This window comes from Trichoplax adhaerens, genomic scaffold (assembly GCF_000150275.1).
Source record: "Trichoplax adhaerens TRIADscaffold_6 genomic scaffold, whole genome shotgun sequence".
Lineage (NCBI taxonomy): Eukaryota > Metazoa > Placozoa > Uniplacotomia > Trichoplacea > Trichoplacidae > Trichoplax > Trichoplax adhaerens.
The window spans coordinates 5,578,384-5,600,484 of NW_002060948.1; the positions used below are offsets into that span (position 1 = coordinate 5,578,384).

General features: G+C 35.0%; 5 protein-coding genes across 5 annotated transcripts; 3 read left to right on the top strand and 2 right to left on the bottom strand.

Annotated features, from left to right (window-relative positions):
- Positions 1 to 915: 915 nt before the first annotated feature.
- TRIADDRAFT_37905 (uncharacterized protein) lies at positions 916 to 4,682 on the bottom strand (the record flags this gene model as incomplete). The annotated part of the gene is made up of 11 exons (XM_002113840.1): positions 916 to 1,071; positions 1,142 to 1,248; positions 1,425 to 1,551; positions 1,663 to 1,810; positions 1,936 to 1,980; positions 2,057 to 2,160; positions 2,259 to 2,352; positions 2,460 to 2,661; positions 2,890 to 2,976; positions 3,126 to 3,236; positions 4,526 to 4,682. The coding sequence occupies 11 exons, from the start codon at positions 4,680 to 4,682 to the stop codon at positions 916 to 918; spliced, it is 1,338 nt and encodes a 445-aa protein (XP_002113876.1).
- A 1,117-nt stretch (positions 4,683 to 5,799) lies between these two features.
- On the top strand, positions 5,800 to 6,907 carry TRIADDRAFT_57742 (uncharacterized protein; the record flags this gene model as incomplete). The annotated part of the gene is made up of 5 exons (XM_002113466.1): positions 5,800 to 5,862; positions 5,941 to 6,051; positions 6,158 to 6,235; positions 6,700 to 6,765; positions 6,848 to 6,907. 5 exons carry the CDS (start codon positions 5,800 to 5,802, stop codon positions 6,905 to 6,907), a joined length of 378 nt encoding a protein of 125 aa, XP_002113502.1.
- A 929-nt stretch (positions 6,908 to 7,836) lies between these two features.
- On the bottom strand, positions 7,837 to 10,090 carry TRIADDRAFT_57743 (uncharacterized protein; the record flags this gene model as incomplete). The annotated part of the gene is made up of 7 exons (XM_002113841.1): positions 7,837 to 7,923; positions 8,079 to 8,129; positions 8,281 to 8,372; positions 8,503 to 8,647; positions 8,828 to 8,949; positions 9,141 to 9,203; positions 9,928 to 10,090. 7 exons carry the CDS (start codon positions 10,088 to 10,090, stop codon positions 7,837 to 7,839), a joined length of 723 nt encoding a protein of 240 aa, XP_002113877.1.
- A 2,651-nt stretch (positions 10,091 to 12,741) lies between these two features.
- On the top strand, positions 12,742 to 16,512 carry TRIADDRAFT_57744 (uncharacterized protein; the record flags this gene model as incomplete). Its single annotated transcript, XM_002113467.1, has 4 exons — positions 12,742 to 13,071; positions 13,480 to 13,554; positions 15,909 to 15,992; positions 16,477 to 16,512. 4 exons carry the CDS (start codon positions 12,742 to 12,744, stop codon positions 16,510 to 16,512), a joined length of 525 nt encoding a protein of 174 aa, XP_002113503.1.
- A 1,624-nt stretch (positions 16,513 to 18,136) lies between these two features.
- On the top strand, positions 18,137 to 21,230 carry TRIADDRAFT_57745 (uncharacterized protein; the record flags this gene model as incomplete). Its single annotated transcript, XM_002113468.1, has 2 exons — positions 18,137 to 18,178; positions 19,947 to 21,230. 2 exons carry the CDS (start codon positions 18,137 to 18,139, stop codon positions 21,228 to 21,230), a joined length of 1,326 nt encoding a protein of 441 aa, XP_002113504.1.
- Positions 21,231 to 22,101: the final 871 nt, after the last annotated feature.

The following is a 22,101-nucleotide window of genomic DNA, read 5'->3' on the forward strand; positions in this document are numbered from 1 at the left end:
GCTAAATTGCCATACGTGCATTTGCTAATGGTTACCAGGGGATTCCTAAGGAACATTTTATTAGTTCTTGTAATTACCTCCGCATTCTTTCTGGTAAAGGTGTTTAACTGTAAATAAATTCTTGGTCACCGCAAACGTAATTGATGAATGTTTTGAAGCAACGAGAACGATCACAATTGTAAGCAGATTGTAGATTTTTTGCAGCCATTCAACTAAAAGATCTGGCTTCTATTAGCGTTAAGCAATGTTGGACTGTTCTCAAATTAGTTTCAATAGCTGATAAAAAAGTTCGAATTCACTAATATCAGTTGCGCGATAAGAAAAAGCTAAATATTGTAGGTGAAGGTCTTTCCATTCCAAGTAAGCCTGCTCGTACGTACTGTACCAGTGCCGAAGTAACTTAAATTATCATGCATAAATGGATGTCGTACGGATTAATTTGACTATGGTACGGTAAATCTTGCGCACAATAATCAAGTAGATATCATAAATGTGTATTATTCGTTGGAAGTGCTATTAGGTAGAGTAAGGAACTTGTTTCATTCTTAAGTAGTCCCTGGTAGTGTTTGTACAATTATACAGACATACAGTAGTCGTTACGAGCACACACAACGGTCTGCTGAGCGAAGAATTTCATTGTAAGTACGAGGAATAATCATATCGAAATTAGTACACTCTAATTTAGAACATGATGCTCCTTTATTGGTTATGTTGATTATCTTGCACCGAATAAAACCGTAAGTATCATCGCATTTACGGTTGTTAGGTATAGGTTAACTAACAACCATGTGCATGAAAGCAGCATCAGGGTATACATATATATATATATAAAAAAACTCTATGAAATCACGTATAGTATTCATTTTTATATGACGCCATACTGCATGTCTGTAAGTAGCCGCACAAGGTCACCATTTAATCTCTCTTATCTTTATCGTTAGGTCGGTAGTGTAAAAAGACAAATGAGAATATAAAGACACCAAACATCATTGAAAAGGCGCTGGCATAATACGGATAAGCGGATAGGATGAATCGTTCATACTGCGTGTGCTCCAATGGACGGACAGATACCTACGTATATTTACGAAATGTTAATGCTCACAAATGTTTCTCAGGAAATAGTCATTTAATTGCTACGTACCTGAGTGGCACTAAACATATGAGTATATCCAAGTCTCAAGTAATCAATTTTAAATTGGTAAACGCCATAAACGTCTGGAACTTTAAAGTGAGCTTTGAATGTTATCGCTATGAAAATGAACAACAATCATCACTTAGCCCATATAAGTGTACACTTTGCAAATCACTAGCGGTAAACATACTATATTCTATTTCAGTATTATACGTGAAAGGTGTACAGTAATTTTCAACGACTACACCAGTATAACATCATTGCTGCGGTATTACGCATCATATCAGCTTACGATTTGAAGAACGGTTCATCGTCACCCGAACAAATGGATCAATACGAACAAATTCAAGTTGGATATCCGAGCGGATAGGGGGCACCCATTTACCGTTAACGAGTTCTTCGATATCGACAGTAAATTCCTATTTATCGAGAAAGTAAAGAAATACTTTATTTCAATTATCAACGAATTTAATACACTGTATATTTATGACTAAACATAAAATTTATGGCTAAATAATAGTGTTGCTAACCAATTCATCTCCGACAGTATAAAACTGTGCTTCCTTCGTTTCCCCTACTTTGTGATGACGTATATTTCCGTAACGTAGAACACCGTTCTTTTTAAAGGTCCAGCCGGCTAAAGAAATAGCTAAACGTTCATTGCCGCTATTCTCATACCTATGATGAAGGTAGTTTGTTAGGATCATCATTGCTATAGATTTAATTTGTTTAGTTAACAGTGCGAATCAATCCGCATCACTCCAAAAAGAGACTTCAAGTTTATAAATAATACCAATACTTACGTTCTTTCTTTTGGATAGGCTACCTGAACATTTGAATGCAAGAATCTATGAAAGTATAATGTTGTATTAGTTAGAAAATTTTGAATTAGAATGATACATAAATATGTATTTGTCGTCGTACTCATCGCTAAAGAAATCCAGTGAACCGCAGAAAACAACACGTGCGTTATTTCTGGCTTGCATAGATGCGATAAGGACAGTATTTTTTCCAATGGCTTGCGGGGCCTTGGGATGACAACATGCATGTTAGTTATGTTACATGAGGGTACTTTTTATTAATAAAATATCAGATTACGCGTGCATACACCTTAGGTGTTACTTACATTCTTAACTCTTTCATCAGGAAAATAAGAAAAGCTAGATGGACTTCCAGTCAAAATTTCCATTACAAGTGGATTGTCTGCATCAACAGTCAATCTATTGCCATTATAGATAAGAAATTATTTATCCATACATTCGAATAATTTCATTAGCGATAAAACTATATCCCAATTATAGTTCTATTAGGTGTTGTACCAACTTACCCTATACCTCTGTAAAGTAAAGGATCATTAACGCCGACACCAACAACTACAGGTGCGTCGATTAAACTAGCTTTAGATTTCGCAACAACCATAGTATGATAGCCTTCATCTCTCTTGTCATAATTAATATGATCAATAACAGCTGTTTTCTCTTCGTCCATTTCTAAGCCACATTCTGCTGCCAAGTCACGAATAGGCTCACCTTGGAATACAATCGCGATAATTTAACGTTAAGTTAATGACGCAAACTAGGATATCTATTCTATTAATAAATCACTATATATAGTCTACCGCAAAGTACAGTGCAATCGGTTACTGATTTACCACTGAAGTATCTATCAGTCTGAATAATACCACTCAAACTAGCTTAAAATCATTATACAAACGGAGGACTTTAGCTCTTAAAATAGGGGAAGGAAATTGATCTAACCTATATCCGAGCTACCAGCTACCAGGACATTTCTTCCACTGTCAATGAATTCGGTAATGGCAGCAACGTTGATATTACCGCCGAATTCTTTTAGAACCAATGCGATGAAAAAAATAAGAATTTATCGCCAATAATCAATTAGCGTTTGCTATATTACTTGACATTTACTTGTAGACTGTCACCCTAAGGTATTAGCGTAAAAGGTTGTAATGGTATAGTGTGATCACTTTTCTTACCTTCAACACTAGGAGAGAGGATTACGAGATGTTCGTATAAGAATTCACCGTATTTAGAGAGTGCTAAACTAGGATCATCAGCTGTTTTGAAATCTAATGACAATCCAATTCCTGAAAGAAAAATATTTCAGTTATCTAAGGCAATGCTAGAGTCTGTATATGTATCAGTTATTGCAGCAATAAAATCCAGTTGCGTTATTACCTAGCCGATCATTAATTATAATATGCAATTAATAACAGGCCATTAATATTCTGTTAAGATACATACGAGATCAAGCTAGTTTTTGTTCGTAAATTCTGGTTAGCTAACTGTTCCGATTGCCGATTTGAACTGGGTATATAGTACTGTACAACCAGCTGTAGTATTGCGTAGGGTACAAGTTCATACACTGCACCACGAAAGTACCATAACTATACTGTAATAATGTTAGTACAGGAGAGCTCATTGCGATCTACTTTAGGAAAAGTGGAGCAACACTGGTTAATTCTTTGCGTGAACTTGTACCATAAATTTGTATAAGAATTTGGCCCCATTGCAGTATTGTGCACAGTACAAGCTTATCCATCGCGGCAAGAGCAAACTGTAACTATGCGTATCGCGATATTATCTATATACATAATAGTACATGGAGATTCGAAAATGAAGCAAACTGATTTTGATTCTATATAATTATCCAACATTGGCTTATTGTTGTGCTGTACTTGGTATACAGTACAGTCTAACCGAAGTCCGATGTATTAGGTTAAGACCATACTGTAACTATACATTACTTCGATATCTACTTGACGACATCATGATCTCTAGGCACAATCTAATCACTTCCGTATCCTATCCAATGCTAAGGTAACATTTAAAGCTGCATTTGAGCTACAACGGACGACATTACCGAGATCAGATGTACTACTATACACTATCATGATATATCAATTCAATAGTACGCTAGAGAAGCGATGGCAAGTGCTGGTGGAATTCTGCATCATTATCGTCATTGGTGATTTAATCCATGAAGAAATGTGACTGATGATAAGGTATTTAATTGGAGTCAAGATAGCTAGACAATAAATCCCTTATCGATCCCATATTCAACTGATCCAATTATCCAAAGTAGCAATTTCAATTAAGATCGTTCAAACTTCAAGATGCTGAGAAGTACTTTGAATAGCAAGTTCCATTGTAGGCGAAAGTCCTACAATGCCCTTGTCATCAAGTGAGTTTTTTCTAGTCAATTTTAAGCTAATTTGATGGAGTAAAAGTCAATCCATTTCTATCCATTTCACTTTGATTAAGATTTTGCCAGTTTTTTTCACTGGCCAACAAGTTTATCATCACAGTACAAGAGCATCAATAAGAAAAAAATACATTGAGACGTAGAGTCAATTCATGCAGGATGCCATTTTACCTTGCAATATCTTCAAGAACGATGAGTGCGTTTCTTTGGTATTGAAGTTATCCAAGAGAACCAACGTTCTGTCTTGATTGTTACTTTGAGTATCACATACTACTAAGCTTCCCAACACCGAGAAAATAATAATAATATCGGTTAATCGCAGCCCCATGGTTTTAACGAACTGAAGCTTCGCAAATCAGAGCAACAGTGAATTTTTTTTCCTCAGATCTCTTGATGGATCGCAAAGTCAGGAAGAATGTGCGTGATGATACAACGTCTAGCGTGAAAGGACGTCGTCACTCGCCTTGGTTGTACTGTTCTGTATGCTTTGGCTGTTTGCTCATGGCGTGTACTGTACACTGTACAATACTGTACAGCATGTTCAATTGCGCATGCATCGGTGCATGGCTACAGTACTGTACTGTACTGTGCTTTGGACGTCCTTTGTTGGTTCGTCTGGCTGTACAGTACTGTCCACTGTAAACTGTACACTGTACACTGTGGTCATGATAGGACTAGCGACGAGTGTTACAACAGTGGTCACCACTGATCACTCAGTGATCACTAACCAGGCATTGCTACTATACTGTGCATGTTGCCATTGTAGCTGCTTCAGCAGGAAACGGTAGACGACCGACAAATGATATGCTCAATTTAGCAAAAAGAAAAGCATTGACGGATAAAATCGAATAGACAAGTCATCCAATTGGCTGTAACCCTAGGCGCAATAGCATAACAGTAGTCTTGAGTCAGAAGTCATATCATGACCACTGACATAGAGATTACTCATGGAGGAAACAGACGTGCATTACTACCCAGGATATGAAAGAAGCATAAAAGTTAAGATAGCGAGCGATTCCATTTTTTTGATGTTGAATTTTTCGCTTTACAATTTGATAGTCATAGTGCTGTGGCTGTCGTTGCCATTTGTACAGCCGTTGGTTGTCCACGTGTAATAAGCTTTTACTCTATAGTATTTAGTATGTCATTGATTGATTTACAGCAGTCTGTACGTCTGTATAGTTTTTGTCTATGCCACTTGCTCCATGGAGTCTTCATAACTCTACAGTATTTGCGTACCGTACCTTACCGTACAGTACTGTACACTGTGCACTGTACACTACCGTACAGTAATGAATAGTACCAGAGACTATTGGGTTAGGTACAGCGGTGTACCTGTACTGTAAGAACTTCCAAAGGCTTTCGGATCATCAATCCCCTACGTACTGTACTGCACCAAGAGTGCATCTGTGGCGTGCTGTCGATTACGGTCATCGCATTGCAAAATGGTTCGAGGTGGAAGTGTCGATAGGAGCATTCGAAGAGCAAAGATATTTGCTCTTACTAAGGTAAACCTGATTTCATTATCATTCTAGAGTAGATTCATCGTTAGTCTTATCTAAAGATAAATAAAATGATCTGTTAAGGGTTTCCGAGGTCGATCCAAAAATTGTTATTCTTTAGCAATTCGTGCTGCTCATAAAGCACTTCAACATGCCTATCGTGGAAGAAAGCTGAAGAAAAGAGATTTTCGATCGGTAAAACAATTAAAATAAAATCTATCATTTCATGTGTGATTATCGTCGACAGCGATATTTGGTATGTTAAGAATAAACTCATTCATGGAACATCAATGATTTATAGTTATGGATTACCAGGATTAGCAATGCAGCACAAGAACAGAAAATGCCTTATTCCATGTTTATGCATAACATGGTTCGAGTAAGTGGATGCTGTACTGTATTAAGACCATCATTGATGCGTTCGTCAAAGCAATTAATGCGAACAAGTTCTTCCTCCGCGCATGTATAGTGTACAGTATAGCCACAGACTACTATAAAACAGCTTTTATCGAGCGGTCCGTAGTAGAACCTAAACAATCATATACTGTACAGTACTGTACTCTACGTATTTCATTTCTGGTTGACGAGTATAACTGCGTAGTAGTCTAAACTCTCCTACGTACTGTAGATTTGCAATCTTTTTACAGTACAGTATATTACGTCAATTGAAACTGTTAAGCTCAATAGAACAGGTGTTAACCAATATTTCTATCGTCATCTAGGATAAATGGATTACTGTATACTGTACAATGATTGTACTCAGATTAGATCAATCGTCTTCATCTCCCTAAATCAACGGAATGACTTCACTAAAACGATTTTTCTTGTTTTAACTTTCTCTAGCTCGAAGTACAATTAAATAGGAAAATTCTTTCAGAGCTTGCTATATATGAGCCTCGATCTTTTCAGGTATGGCTAAATTGAATCTATTGGAAATTAGAACTATACATCTATGAGGTTGACATTGCAGTCTTAAAATTGTTTATTTCAGGCATTAGCTGATTTAGCAAGGCGAAGACAAAGTAAGGGCCTTCTCAATGCTCTCAAGTAATTGCGCCATTCTTTATTCGAACAATTATTCGGCATTTTGTTCCGATCAATAATTTATTACTGTAGTCGCTAAAAGGACACCTATTATACCTCTGTTAGCATAAAATGAATGCCGAAACTGAAATATAAATACACATTTAATAAGAATCTTCATATTAACATGATTGCTTTTTTTACCAGTTATGCAAACAATAATTACAGGATATCTTGTTCTTAGTATGTACAATGTGTCATGTATTGTCATATTGCTACTATGTTATATACACAGTTTGATGTCCCTTAAATCTTGATTCCAATAATTAATTAATATAGCCATAGTTACAAATTGATAATAAAGTAATGAAAACTTATGATACATTATATCCATTGAGTAAGTGTGAATATTACCGTTGGTATTAAGATAATCATGTTCCTATTTCAAGACTCATGCACTGCAATTCGTATATTACGAATCCGCCCACTGAATTTGTTCCTTTCTTACGGCTTGAAGTACAGTGCTTAAAAAAAATTTAGTACGCCGATACATCGTCCATTACCATAGCTTTAAGGATCAATTCTAAGTAGTTTTGTCAATGGCGATTTGATCAGAGTAAAACTATCCGAGTTGTACTGTTTATATGTAGTATATTCTGCAGTAGGATAAAACGAAATACGTAATAATTCCATCGGAATAATTTAGTAAATTTTAAATGTTTAAGGGAATTTTCCAGAGCATACCATATGGATCTTAAATGTGACCAAAGTTGGAGTACTTTGTATGCGTATATATATATAATATTTTATCAGTTATTCAGTTGTACAGTTTTGTACAAATTTACAAAGACTATCAGCAAATGGACTCATAGTTGAATATCTTTGATAACGCATGGATTGCATAAACTGTTTCACTCGATATTTTAAAAGTATATTCAAATACTATGCATTCTCCATTCATTTGTTGATAATAGCACCATAAGGATGTACACTGTAGGTCATTTTAGGAAGATCTTTAAAAGTTCTACGTAGAAGCGTATACACCTAGAAGAAAGAATGTAAATAGCTATTCAATACGGGTATACAATAGATTGCTGAGGTCAAGAACGTTAGTAAAATAACTTAAAACAGAAAGTAGCAGAAGCTTGAGGGATTTAAAGTAAAGTAACAAGAATTTGAAAGTAATTAGTGAACACTACCTCTTCCGCCTGCCAAAAATCACAATATAGCCAAACGATAGTTTTCTTATCCTGTAAAAACAAGTAATAAATATATCATTCAGTTTATCAAAAAAGCAGCTCACGTTAATCTAATAATACGTACGTATAAGTACTATGTATTAAAGCATCCATGACTTACAAACTATACGCAGCTCGTATCGCATAACAGTTAGCAAATTACCTCTTCTTTAATAACAGCTTTACAATTAGGAAATGATCCTTCGGATAACAATTCGCACAGTCTCGGCCAAAATTCTTTCGCAGTGTATTTTCCTGTGACAGTATCATAAAATTCGTATGATAGAAATAATAATTTTCATGATAATAACGAGCGCAGCAAGTTAAGTTTTTTACATTATAGTGCATATCCATTTTAAATTATGCACTGTTTAATATCTTTTACCTGCTTTAGAACAGGAAATAATCCATTTACCACGAGTCCACTTCGAGACATTGCCCAGTTTCTCTTTGGCAAGGCTATATTCTTGACTTAAATTACTACTAACGACAGATGATGTTGAAGTTGTAGCCATAGACACACACCACTGCTATTGATTGAAGTAAGATTAAGGAATAAACGTAGGTTATATTAAGGCAAATCCTTCAGATATTATTCATGAATGGCATAGCCATGTACTACAATCTTGAATCTCTTGATTTCAAATATGCTAGTAAGCGTGAGCAAACACTGGAGTGATATACAATAAATGTAGCCTAAACTTGCTTACAGGTTTCCATTCGGTATCTGTTTCCTTAGAACTTGAAATATCGCTGTCAATTTTCCGTGGTAATAATGATACGTTCTCGTGTTGCTCATTTTTACGTTTCACAGCTATTGTGTCCTGGCGGTCTAATTTTTAAAGGAATTAATCATACTTACTGTCGCTCCAAATGAAAATACGTGTGTAACTTTCATGTTTTGTTGTCACAAAATGATACTACAGTAAGTACAATGAATGGTAATTTCTATGAATAATAACAATACGGATCCATGCACTGTATGAGACACAAATAGAAGATATTGTTGATTAAGCTACTTACAATTGGAAATCTCAACAGTAGGTGGTAACAAACGAGGCACAAATGCCTTAAATGTATGGCAGTCTACAAAGTAGCAAAATTGAGCAGGAATATTATAGATGACTGTTATTTATCATCATTTCATCACTGGTAGAAAGTTGCATTACATGTTAGACATAAACAATGTGCTGGTTATACTTGTGACTACTAGTAGGTGATGAGTGTCATGTAATGACTGTATAAATATACATGGACTACTAGAAGATGTCCAGTAGCCCATGAAATACATAACCAAGACCTTAGTGACTTACATACTCAATTTGGTAGTATGTGTATGTAATATTTTGACGAGTATTGGCATTGCAATATGCAATGTGTATATGCATGTATAGTATAGTAAATTTCTTTACATTCTTGCAAGCTTTCTGCAAATCAACAATCGATCTAACTTTAGCGTACTGCTACTTTACTCAGATTTTAAATTTGATCTTATGTTTACAAATTTGGGTACATTTCGGCCGATTGCCAGAATGTACCTTCTAATGAAGTGCTCTTACAAAATGATATTAGGTTAAAAGCATATATGCTTGATACCACAGTGGCGTTGCTACTTTAATGAGACAGAAAAGTTGCTTGCTGTAGTGGAATATAACATGTACTTTACTCGTACATCGTACACGCGTATATACTGTATTCTGCAGTAGAAGTCCAAGGTATAACAAGACAAGTATGTATTACGTTCATTAGCATTTAACGAGGACAGTACAATTATATATGTATATATTATATTATTTATTATTATTATTACCATTCCAGAGAGTAAATTTTCGTTTCTGTTGTCTGTCTGGATTACGTTGTTTATAATAAATCAATCTTTGAAGCTGCAGCACATTGAATACTCCACTGCTACCTTTTTCTTGACCTGTTGGCCAGTGCATAGCAACTTCTAAGTAGTCTGCAGCATTTTCCATCGCGTTGATAGAGCCATGACAATATACGGGTACCAAGAATGCCAAAATGCAGCTACAAAGAATGAGAATTGAAGGTTGGGTTAATCAAGGTAATTAGACTCACACTGTACGTAATTTACAGTCAAGTGTTCATTCTTGTATACCGTAGTACCAAAACATATAGTGTCCGTTTTTAGTTTGTCTATGGTCAAATCATAGAGGTAATGATTGGTTGATTACAATACAGTACTGTACAGTACAGTACTACAGTACAATCACATGGTGCTGTACTCAGTGTACTGTGGGCCCGCTGGAATTGTCACCTTATCGAGACATGTCAACAATATCGTTTATTCTGAAGTTTTCGATCACTGATATATTATTTTTTCATTTTTATCAATTAATTGTAAACAGAAGAAATGTAATGTACTGTACATGCATCAGATTTTTCGAAAAATACAAGCATGGCTATGAAGTTATCTACAAATTAATTTAATTTATACCGTACACGCGTATAATAATTATTATACAATGCACCCTAAAATCGATTGCAGAGACTTGCAAGAGAATTTTTCCTAGAAACTTCTACTTAATCCAGTAAAACCCCACGATATCTCTGGGTAGAAACAAGTTGATTAAGCCATGCGCTGAATGTTGAAAAGCAATCGGAATCCACCTATGCTATAGACGAAGTTGATTTATGCTAATTATTTCAAAATTGGACAACCTACAGTACGCTAGAGACTCTCTAATAGGGTCTCTTAACTGCACACGATCCAGAGTACAGTACAGTACTGTACAGTACCACTATGAGTCGTTGATAGACCTGGTCACTCTAAAAACTAAGATACAGTACTGTACAGTACACTGAGTACAGTACACTAGTTAATAACAGTTTACAGTACAGTATATGGTACAGTACAGTACTGTACGGTACAGTGTAGTGTACTGTACAGTACTGTACTGTGTAATTATTCCAGTACAGTACAATACAGTATACAGTAATTACAATTATCGCGCTCACGTGCAATTCTGTAACGAGAAGCCCCACCCGTTTAGTGCAAAATCCAAATCGATACAGTACTTTCCTACAGTACTGTACACTGTGCAGTACAGTATGTACTGTAGTTTTCAGTTCAGTCACGTTGAAAGTACTGTACAGTGTACAGTACAGTACTCTGTCTATGGGTACCAATACTAAACAAATACGTTATTTATTTAGTAGCAGCTAATTTGGGTGTCAATCATGTACTGAACAGTGTTCTATCTGCACGATACAGTTAAAACTAGTTGAAACGACCAGTAAAATAGTTGGCCTCTCCATTTTGAGCACAGTAAAAAAAGTCCATTTCCCGTCCCTCTCTTTCTTTTTACTGTCAAGGTAGTGGTTCTGCGTGCTGTACATACAGTACAATAAGTACTACTTGTACAGTACTGTACTGGACATTTGACTACAGTCAATAGTACTGTACTGTACGTACAGTACAGTAGTCCATGGTAGTGTACAGTACAGTACAGACTACGGTACTGTTCAGTATTTGCTAAATGGGTGATTTTGGGTTTTTCACATACATGTACAGTAGAATGCATTCTGACTAAGGCAACAGCACTGTGGAGACACTTCAGTTCTAGTACTGTACAGTACTGTACAGTGCAGTACAGTACGTACTGTACAGTACTGTACTGTATTCACTAGGGTCATGACCTATAGGATTACAGTACAGTACGATTCACTCGTGTTTACTGTACTGTACAGTACAGTACCTCTACCGCACAGTAATGTACTGTACACTGTACAGTACTGTATTGCTTAAAGCTGCTTAACTGCTTGATTTGAACTTGTAGTACTGTACACTAGTGTACAGTACATTTGTAAAAGTTTAGAACTAAGATACAGTTCAGTACAGTACAATGTACATTTATTTTCAATAAAAGCATTCACGGTAAGTGATTGTGTGAACACGTCAGGAACATTATTTGTTATGTTATAATAATAATTATTATTATTATTATTACAGCATATTATAAGAAAGTTACGGCATCGGCCATAGGGGAAAAAATGAACTAGAAGTAGGATTGCTGGACCTCATTTTTGTCTCGCTTTATTACAGCTATAATACGAAAAGTTGTTTCTCATTTTTATCACGACGCCACGCTGATCACTTTTAGTATAGTACAGTATTGTATTAATGGTTTCCTACAGTACAGTACTTCAGCACTACAGTACAGCGTACTGTACGTACTGTACTGTACTGTACTGTACTGTAGCTGTTAACAGACGCTGGGTCCATCATTACAGTGAATAAGTCATCATGTACAGTACTCCCACGTCCATACTGTACACTACACTGTACAGTATGGACGTCAAGTGTACTGTACACTGTACTGTACAGTATGGACGTCAGTGGTGCGCATTTTTAGAGGCTGTCTTTGACGAGATTGACAACTTGCCAATCAATACTGTTCAATTTGCATAATTTCGCCCACCGTAGAATTTGTACTGTACGCCGCGCCGCGTTCAGTACCAGTATGAGGCAACAAAGTGAATCGACCTGGTCGAGCGAGAGTGGTCGAATCACCCCTCTCAAGTGTGTGACAGTACAGTACAGTAGAAGCGACGTGAAGTCGACTAGTGTATTATTATGAGTCAGTGTGAAAATCAGCCGATCAAAATGGCGACGAAGACAACTGCAGTGTTAGAAAGTAGCCTAACAGCTATGGACTGGCTACACCGAATTAATGTAGGAGAAAATAAAGGTGTACAAGGTCAATCTGGTAATGAAATGGATGAAAATGATAAAAAAGGTGGCCATCACTCCGGTCAACACGACGGTAATAAAAATGGTGCAAATGGACCAGATGGAAAACCTCCTTATTCTTATGCCAACTTAATCATGTTGGCAATTAACAGTTCCCAGAGTAAAATGATGACATTGAGTGAAATTTATCAGTGGATTTGTGATAATTTCTCATATTATCGAGATGCTGGTAACGGTTGGAAGGTAACTTTCATTATAGCTTAATTAATGGCATCAGTACTTAGGTGGTCAATGAAGTCGTGAAGAGAAAATAAACCGACTAGAATAATAATACAGTGCAGTACAGTACAACACTTTGGCTAATAGAGTCAGTAACAGTAGTAGTCTGCTCCATACAATACTAGTAGGACTATACTAGACGCTATTAGCGGACGATGTAGTCGTAGCCAGTCGAGACTAGACGCCACTTCATTACAGTACTGCACTATATAGGCTGCAAATGAAGGCGTGAAAGAGCTTCTCTGAATGTCCTTTTTTTTTAATGCAAGGGGAAATCGTTTTTTTGTTGTTTGTTTTGATCATTCACAAAATGGCTAGTGTGACTAAAGATTTTTTTTTCCTTATCCCTCCTCTCTTTTGCAATCAATGTAGAATTCTATTCGTCATAATCTCTCGCTGAATAAGTGCTTTCGTAAAGTGCCCCGTAGTAAAGAAGATCCTGGCAAAGTAAGTACCACTATCATTTGTATCTTGTTGGATCATGCCTTTGCATTACTGTATTATGGCGATAATGACTATCATGCGTTGTCACTGTTGGATGTTTTATTACTCATTGGATTTGTCCGTTGAATTCGACAATGTATCCACTTGAATCGATGCGCCATAAAAAAAAAAGGAAGAAAAAAATTCCTAATCGACACATCGAAGTGAGCGCCAATGATGCACACAGATTAGGCAATACAGTAATGTCATCCCTTCCATTGGAACTAGACTAATTAATGAACTCAACTCCATCCATGATCGAAAAGTAATCCTATTTTACGTATTATCATGCTAGTCAAAGACTGTGAAGGAGAGTACAACCCATTGCATCTTTTCCACTTTCAACCTCCTTTGGTTCGATCTAACAAATGCCATTGCACCAAAATTTCAACATTACAGTGGATAAAACAGTCATGGAAGGGGATGACTATAGTAACTAGCCCTTTCTAGCTTTCGTTTGTTTAATTGACTAAGCGATTTGCGTTATGCAAATGGTGGACTTTGAAGGGAATGCTCATAGTGTATATAGACACTATACTGCAAGTAGCGCCAGTTGGCTTGTCGTCTAATCACTACATCGTTTCATGTTACAGTCAAAACGCTATAGTTTGCGGTATAGAATGGTGAATCGACGTGTGATCATTGTTAAGGCGACAAAAAAAATATATACTTTATACTGTACCAGTTCAATCACTCTCCTCTCCCCTATTGTTTCGTCCTTTATAGTAGTAAATGTATTCAAAATTCAGTCCTATCATCCGCTTGTTTACATGTTGGTTGCGAGCTGATTTCCCCTTATGGCTTTCAAAAGAGGTCATAACCAAGCCTACCTGAATTAATTGACTGGGATACCTACTGTATAGTAGAATAAAGCCCTCAAAACTAGCGATAATTCAAACTAGTCGGGAATAAACGCAGTGTAATCTTCACCATTTTTCCTATTCAATTTTTCCATCATCGTCTGCCGTACCTTGACATCAGTCGTATTAGTAAACAGTAGAAAGATTCAAATCGGCATCATAACTTAGTAGCCTAGCATAGCATACAAGAAAAAGACGACGAAAATAGCGATATTTCAATCTTGGCAATACCTTTTATTAGACTATAACATTGCAATAGCAAATACAAGATCCATTTTCGACAAGAGCAGATAGTATACGATCGTTCATAGATTCATGCCGATGTACTGTAGTACCATTTTTGATGAATGTATTATTATGATTAGTGGGTTGAAAAGTTGAAAATGAGCGATATAATTCAATCATGGTTAGAAACAGATTCTCTCTCTAATCTACATCTTTTCTTGTTACGTCGATTTATCGGATGCCTTAGCAGTGGCATATAAATTGTATTCGCCATTACAAGATCAATATTTAACAGTAGACAGCATGTGAGATTGGAGAAGAATTCAAGTTGTCATACTGTAGTACGGTTATGCATTACCTTTGCTTTTTTAGGACATTGTAAAAAACATAATTTTGGATTAGATATTCAAAATTACCCATCCAATTTTTCCTTGAACCATCTATCATATCGACTCTACTTTAAATTACACTTTTAATTAATCATTAACACAAATAAAATACATATTATAAATATGCTACGCAAGCTTGAATGATTGAAGTCGACATGGTAGTAATTATCCTTTTGTCACCTTATGAAGGTTTCGTTAACTATTGAAAGAGCACTATAGTAGATGCAGTAAATAATGACTTGCTACTTCTATATGTGACTTTACGTATGCAAAATTGTACTTTAATCATCTTTATCGATATGGCATTGAATTGATTAGTGTTCTTTTTTTTTAATAATCTGTGTTAGTTATGCAGTATATTTGGTTATAGCAAGGATTGATCAGGAATAATTTAGTTTGCTTCTAGTAGCCGTTTTTTTAATTTGGCAAGCGTAGATTAATGGAGTAGTGGTGAAATAGGATGCCCGCCCGACTAGAGGACCGTACAGATGAAATAAACCATGTAATCAATCCTACTCGTAGCCCTTACTGGAATAGAATGAATCCTTCCATTGACATATGCAATGTCAATCACCTTACTTCATAAACTATCGCCATAGACTATCAGCGTTGAAGGACTACTTAGTAGATGGATTATAGTCTACTCGTATATTATTATTTAATACACGACCGTTGGTGAATAGGACCCTACTTAAATTGATCATTTCACCTGTATAAAAACTTGACAATATTATCCACAGCCGTAAATAGTGATAGTTTGTATAATACAGTACAGTAGAAAGAAGTTTACACTGGCACTGCTTGCATATTTATTAATGATACCATGGTGAACACTTTCATCTAGGGTTCTTACTGGACGATCGATGCAGATCCGCAAGATGACGCTGGATCACGCTTGAAATCCAGGAAGCGTAAATCAAATGATCGCGTAAGTATCAACTTAGAAAGTCTGATATAACAGGCAATGCTTGAACACCGTTATAGAAGCTTAGCTAAGACTGGTTATTATTTCATCAACTTAACTATTACGGGTGATAGTGAGCTACGACTAATTGCCCTTGAAAAAATTTAATATTCTTACATCTTAATAATTTTAATATTCAACCGATATATACTCCCATGGGCAGTACGTAACTTACCATACCGGAACACTAAGATAAATATCCAACAATCCGCTTGGATAAAGCTTACTACATTGATCAGTTCAATAGCTTGACTTATTGTTTCATACCCATAGTAAAATACTTATACAAGTGAATTATTTTTTATTTAAATTTTGTTTTGTCTACAATTTTTTTGATCGTTACTTACAATGGGGATATCAATGGAAAAATTTGACGAACTTTGGTATCGTTGAACTTGCTTACTGTAGTTACTATTTTAAATTGGACCTAACTCCTTTCCTGATACAGCACAATCATATGCTTGATATGAAAATGATCTCGTAAATGCGACTATCGTTGTAAAGTAATATTATTTCGACATGACACGATGTAATTCCAAGTTAACAGCCGTTACTATTGCGGTATGTTTAAATAAACTTTACCCTTGCCCCATTGATAAAAAAATTACTCAAGAATTACATTTTCCTTTTTAAACATTAGCATCACTTATAAATTTGACAGTAGAATTTAATCAACAGTTATCGATATACCCTTTGGTGTAGTTTAGCTTTACAGAATACCCTGATGCTAATGAAATTATTACAACTGTAAATTCGTAAAGTTTATGGATCAATTTTAACCATGGCAACTATTTGCGTAAAATCTTACTAGACACAATTGTAGTAGTTAATGCATGTAAAGGGGCGGCGCACCCCCAACCATCATTCACTTTGTTCAATTTTGAAGATATCATCTTAATTTTTTTTTCCATTTTAGCTAAGTTAAGTATGGGCAGATTTGTTCTATGGGTACGGGTTATTTAAACTCCTACTATCGATATTGTAATAGCGAAAAATGCAAAACGGTGATCCACCTCTTGCTGCAGCTGTTTCGATTGATTAATTTTTAAAAATCTATGACAGTAGCCTTACTCCTTCTGTTTGAATACGATCATTAGCATTTACTGGGATTGTACAGTAATGGCAGTTATTTGTTTGGATATGATTTATTCACTACTTACCTAATTAATATCTATTAATGAAAGCCTTACTAACTGAACTTGGATCGAATTGAAGTGGGGAAAAAGCGATAGCTAGCTATACCAGTATAAAGACTACGTTGTCATAATTATCCTAGTAATACTCTATTGCAGTGTTCGATCTATTGTTTATCATCGAAATTCACATTTTTCATCAAAATTTTTATCATTAACTTCCAGCTATAGTATGCGCTAGTGACCCGTACTAAAAGATCTTTTTTAGTACATAGTCAGTAGAGTGCACTGCTACATCGTCAATAAAGAAACAACTGTACTCGTATGCATAGTGGTAGAATAGCAACTAGGAAAAAATTTTCATTATATCAAGCATAATACTGTAGCTGGTTTAATACAATACAATACAGTGGACTCATAAATTATAGTAGACTGTAAATGGCATATAGAATGGATGTCTAAATTATTTACCTTTGTTTCACATTATGTCGCACCTTATTCACATTTTCATATAATATTGACCTATTCCATCGACAGTGTTGAGAAGAGTAGAAAAAAATCAGTTCATAAAATCAATCCCTTTTGGACACTGCGATAGTAGGCATACCAAACAATCATAAATTTTATATTGCTTTTACTCGGAATATAAGCACATATGTCGTACGACACTGGAAAGAAATTGATCTCGAAGCTGTTTCTTATGTGCACTTTAATTCAAATCCATTTATAATTTAAATTAAAAAAAAAAAAATCATCTATATAAAAAAACTTCCCTCATTACTGTATTAACCCCATTTATTGTGTGTACTTTCAACCAGTCAGTTGCTGTGATCGTTTTTGACCCGGTATTGTTAGCTATTCAGTTCTTAATTAATTGAATACAACTACAGTATATTGATTTTATAAAGTCGGAATGATGATGATGATGATAATACACATATAATTAATTGACACTTAGATTGTATACAATCTTACATGCATATATTCGATTTGAATATAGTTGCCTTCAATTTGAAGGTAACAGATTAATTTCCATATAGATTCTACTTGTTGGAAGTACTACAGAAGAATTATCATTTATATTTTTTGATGCTTAGATTGCCCTTTTCAGTTTAAGAAACAACCCTTTGTGTACACAGGAATTTATCATTCAATATAAAATAATGAGTTCATCTTTGCTTCCGTTGGTTAAAATAGAAATTAGACAAAGTAATCAGATGCTGCGCAATACTTAGATGTACAATGTCGTGCTAGATGATAGCTTATTAGTATGATCAATTGTCTATATTTTATTCCATATCAGGATTAGTAGATATGCAACATACGGTAACTGCTTGTAAATAAGATAATCTTCTATGCGGCCAATTGAGCGCTACGACGAAATCGAAATCATTGAATAATTAATTAATTCATTAATCAACTCATGCTTCAAATAATGTACGATTTGATGTAAGCCAATTTATAATCTAGACTATAAATCATTGATAAGTTTAGCCATGTTTTAAGTGTTTCAGAAGCATACGTCCTGTACATCAATTTTAATGCATTATTATTAGAACAATGATAATTCCAAGAATTTGCTACAAAGTCCTAATCAGACTTTCTATTTCCACAGCTTAGTGCTATAGTTGTCATTATTCTTTGAATTGTACTGTAGTTTCAGAGAAATGATATTGTTCTTATTGTCGATAGTTCATTATAATATGATGTACGTATTCCAATTCCCAAATTTATGCCTTATACGCTTTCGGTTGATTATAAAATTGCTGGGTAGACTTTTTCAAGTCATTCTTTTCTTATATGGAATCCACCTAAGTATAGGTTAAATACCAAGTTTCGAAATGATACCACACAGTGATTGATGTGTAAACTTACTTTTCTGTCTGATTTGAAGCCTTACTTCTAGCTGGTGCTTTACGTCTTTACATTTTTAAATTATTATACTTGCATCGTAGTGTTTATGTATGGCTAACTGAGTGCTTCGAAGTAGTTTATGACAATTTAAACAATATATTTTCTTCAGTAGCATGCAATACATTATAAATCATCAAATTATCAGATCGGACTTCTATAACATATATCTACTGTATCATGATTCATGATAGATTTATTGTTGTATGTCCAATAGCTATAACATTTTTTGGAAGATTATAGATATTAAATATAATCATACGTAATGATTTAAGATATACTGTACAGTTGTTACCATTATGTGAAAAAATTGTAATAGACTCTTTGGTAAGGCAATTAATAACTACCCATTATATCATTTTTACATCGCTATAAACTAGCATATTGATAGTAGTAGTATTTTTATTATGTCTTTTTTATAACTGGAAGCTTCTTTTAGATGAAGTGATGGCGGTTACTGTACATATTAATAAGGATATAGACCTATCTCCATCTGATGATAATTTTTGCTTATCATAATACCGTTCTACGCTATTTGATGTGAGCAGATTTAAATATTAAGAATTACTAGATTTCTCTACTATTCTCTCTGAATTAATGCTATTAATATCACTTCCTTGCATTGACTGAGTCCAATACTTTGGTATTGTAGTAATATTACTTATAATTTACATTTATGATGCGATAATAAATGAATATTATTTGACTGCATTCTAAGAGTAATGTAGTTTTCTTTTCTGGGTTTGTTTTTATATTTTTTTTCGATGATATATTGAGGACTTTTCTAAAGCTTGCTCTATTATGAAGCACCTTTTATTCGTATGATAATGTTGACTAATATCTTTAATGACTACTTTAATTTTTCATTATTTAGAGCTCTCCGTATATGCCAGACGATGGAACTCCACCTTTACCACCTGGTAGACCATTGCAAGGTGGTATTATGACTAGCGATGCTAGCATGGTTTCGGCAGGAATTGTAAATCAACAACCATCTCAATCATTTGCTGATTCTAATTTTTTGCAAGATTTAAGTTCATCGTTTAGAAGTTTATACAAAACTGTATTTTCGTTGGATAATAGTATTACCGAAAATGGGACTATTAGTGGAAATGATCAGGTATTAACTGCAGTTAACAACCTTGGCAGCAGTCTAGATAATCAGAGTACAGTCAGCATGAATAGCTATGATTCTCGTAACTCGTCGTTAGCTAGTCCACAACATCATCATCAACAGCATCACCACCATCAACAACAACAACAGCAACAGCAACGCAATCCGATGTCGCTACACCAACAATCTTCGAGTATTGAATCACCTTTTATCGAACCAAATGGCAGCATCAATTTAAAGTCTTCCGCTCACTTATTTTCATCATTTAGCGATGTTATACAATCTTTCACTGATTCAAGCTATTGGCGGAATGCCGATGCTGATGCTTTTCGTGGTTTGATGGATAGTATGAAAACTGCAGAAAGTAAAAATTGGATCTTAAATCAAAGCCAGTTTCTTAATCTACAAAATTCAATGAATTACTTCAATTCTTCCCTCTTTCGATCACAAAACGATAGCAATGGTAATTGTATAATGGATAACGGCAACACTGGTGCTGTTCATACCAGTTATAATTTGAGCAATAGTGCACCAACCATTACCAGATCGGACTTAGGAGGTCAATCTAATATGAATGGCAACTTTCAGCAGCCGAATCGACCTCATCAACAACAGCAAGCCCAAATGAGGCAGTTATCACGTAGCGCAAACGCTTCTTTTTACGGCAATGTTAATAATATGAATCAAGTAAATTATAACAACAATCGTATGGCTCAACTACAAGATTCGCAGAGATCTCATTGTTCCCTGGTTCGTAGAAGTCCAAGGATAGCACGTAATCTACAGTTATCAAATGGATCAACTTCCAGTCGTTCATCTTATCCTGAATCGTACAATAGTAGTGGTTATAAATATCCCCGGCCTTTACAACGACCAAGTAGTGCTCAATCGATGCATAGTTCTAATGGATCTAATGTATCAATACAGCAGCGCCCATCAGCAATGGGACAGGTGCCAATGCCAACAGTACCAATGATGCAGACTAATGTGCAGAATGCGGCAGAGGAAGATGAAGATGACTTTGATTGGGCGAGTATTATGTAAGAGCAAATGATTAAATAATTTGTAAGTTTTTTGTTCGCTTTAATCCACTTAGAACGACAAAGACGAATACAAGTACATACTTTTTTTGTGTATATATATTGTTGCCAAGTTAGTGGCTGTTACATTGCGAAAGTTTAATTTTGTGGTATGATCTGTACCAGCTTGTTCAACGAGCTAGTGTAATGTAAAACCACCTGTATCATGTATAATGAAAGATGGGTTCATGTTATTAGTTTACAGTTAATCACGAAGATCTGAAATGTGCGTTATCTTACTTAACTTTAATTTAAATCCTGTATCGATAAATAATAATGGCATGGTCTTTTATTGCTTTATCTTGGGATTTGTTACTCCTCGATTCTATGTCTTTCAAAATATTGGAGTGAATGTACAGTAGATAGATCCCTAGTGTACAGTATATTCATAGGCTTGTGTAGATTACATATTGCATTTTTTGGCCATGACAAGATGCAATTATGTTGGTATTCAAAGTTTTGTTTTTTTCTGCTTGGCCATGTTGTAGTTATAGTATATCAGGATTTCTATATCATTGATATATATATATATTGATTGTTAGTAGACTTTTAGAAGTACTTAATTCTCATCTTTACTAATGAGACGAAAGAAAATGGTTACAATTTTGTGTCTTGTTGTCTTCATATTATTACAGTAATGATGATATGTTGCGATCTCTATGCAGTTTTGTTTAATTTATTATGATAATACAGTAACTACTTTAAATCTACGTTATGTTCTACCTTATACTGAATGAAACACGATTTCATTATTGTTATACATTTAAACTGTTGCACCTCGAATTGTTTAACGAAGGCATCAGAATTTAACTGCCTAAAAGAGAAGGCGATGACAG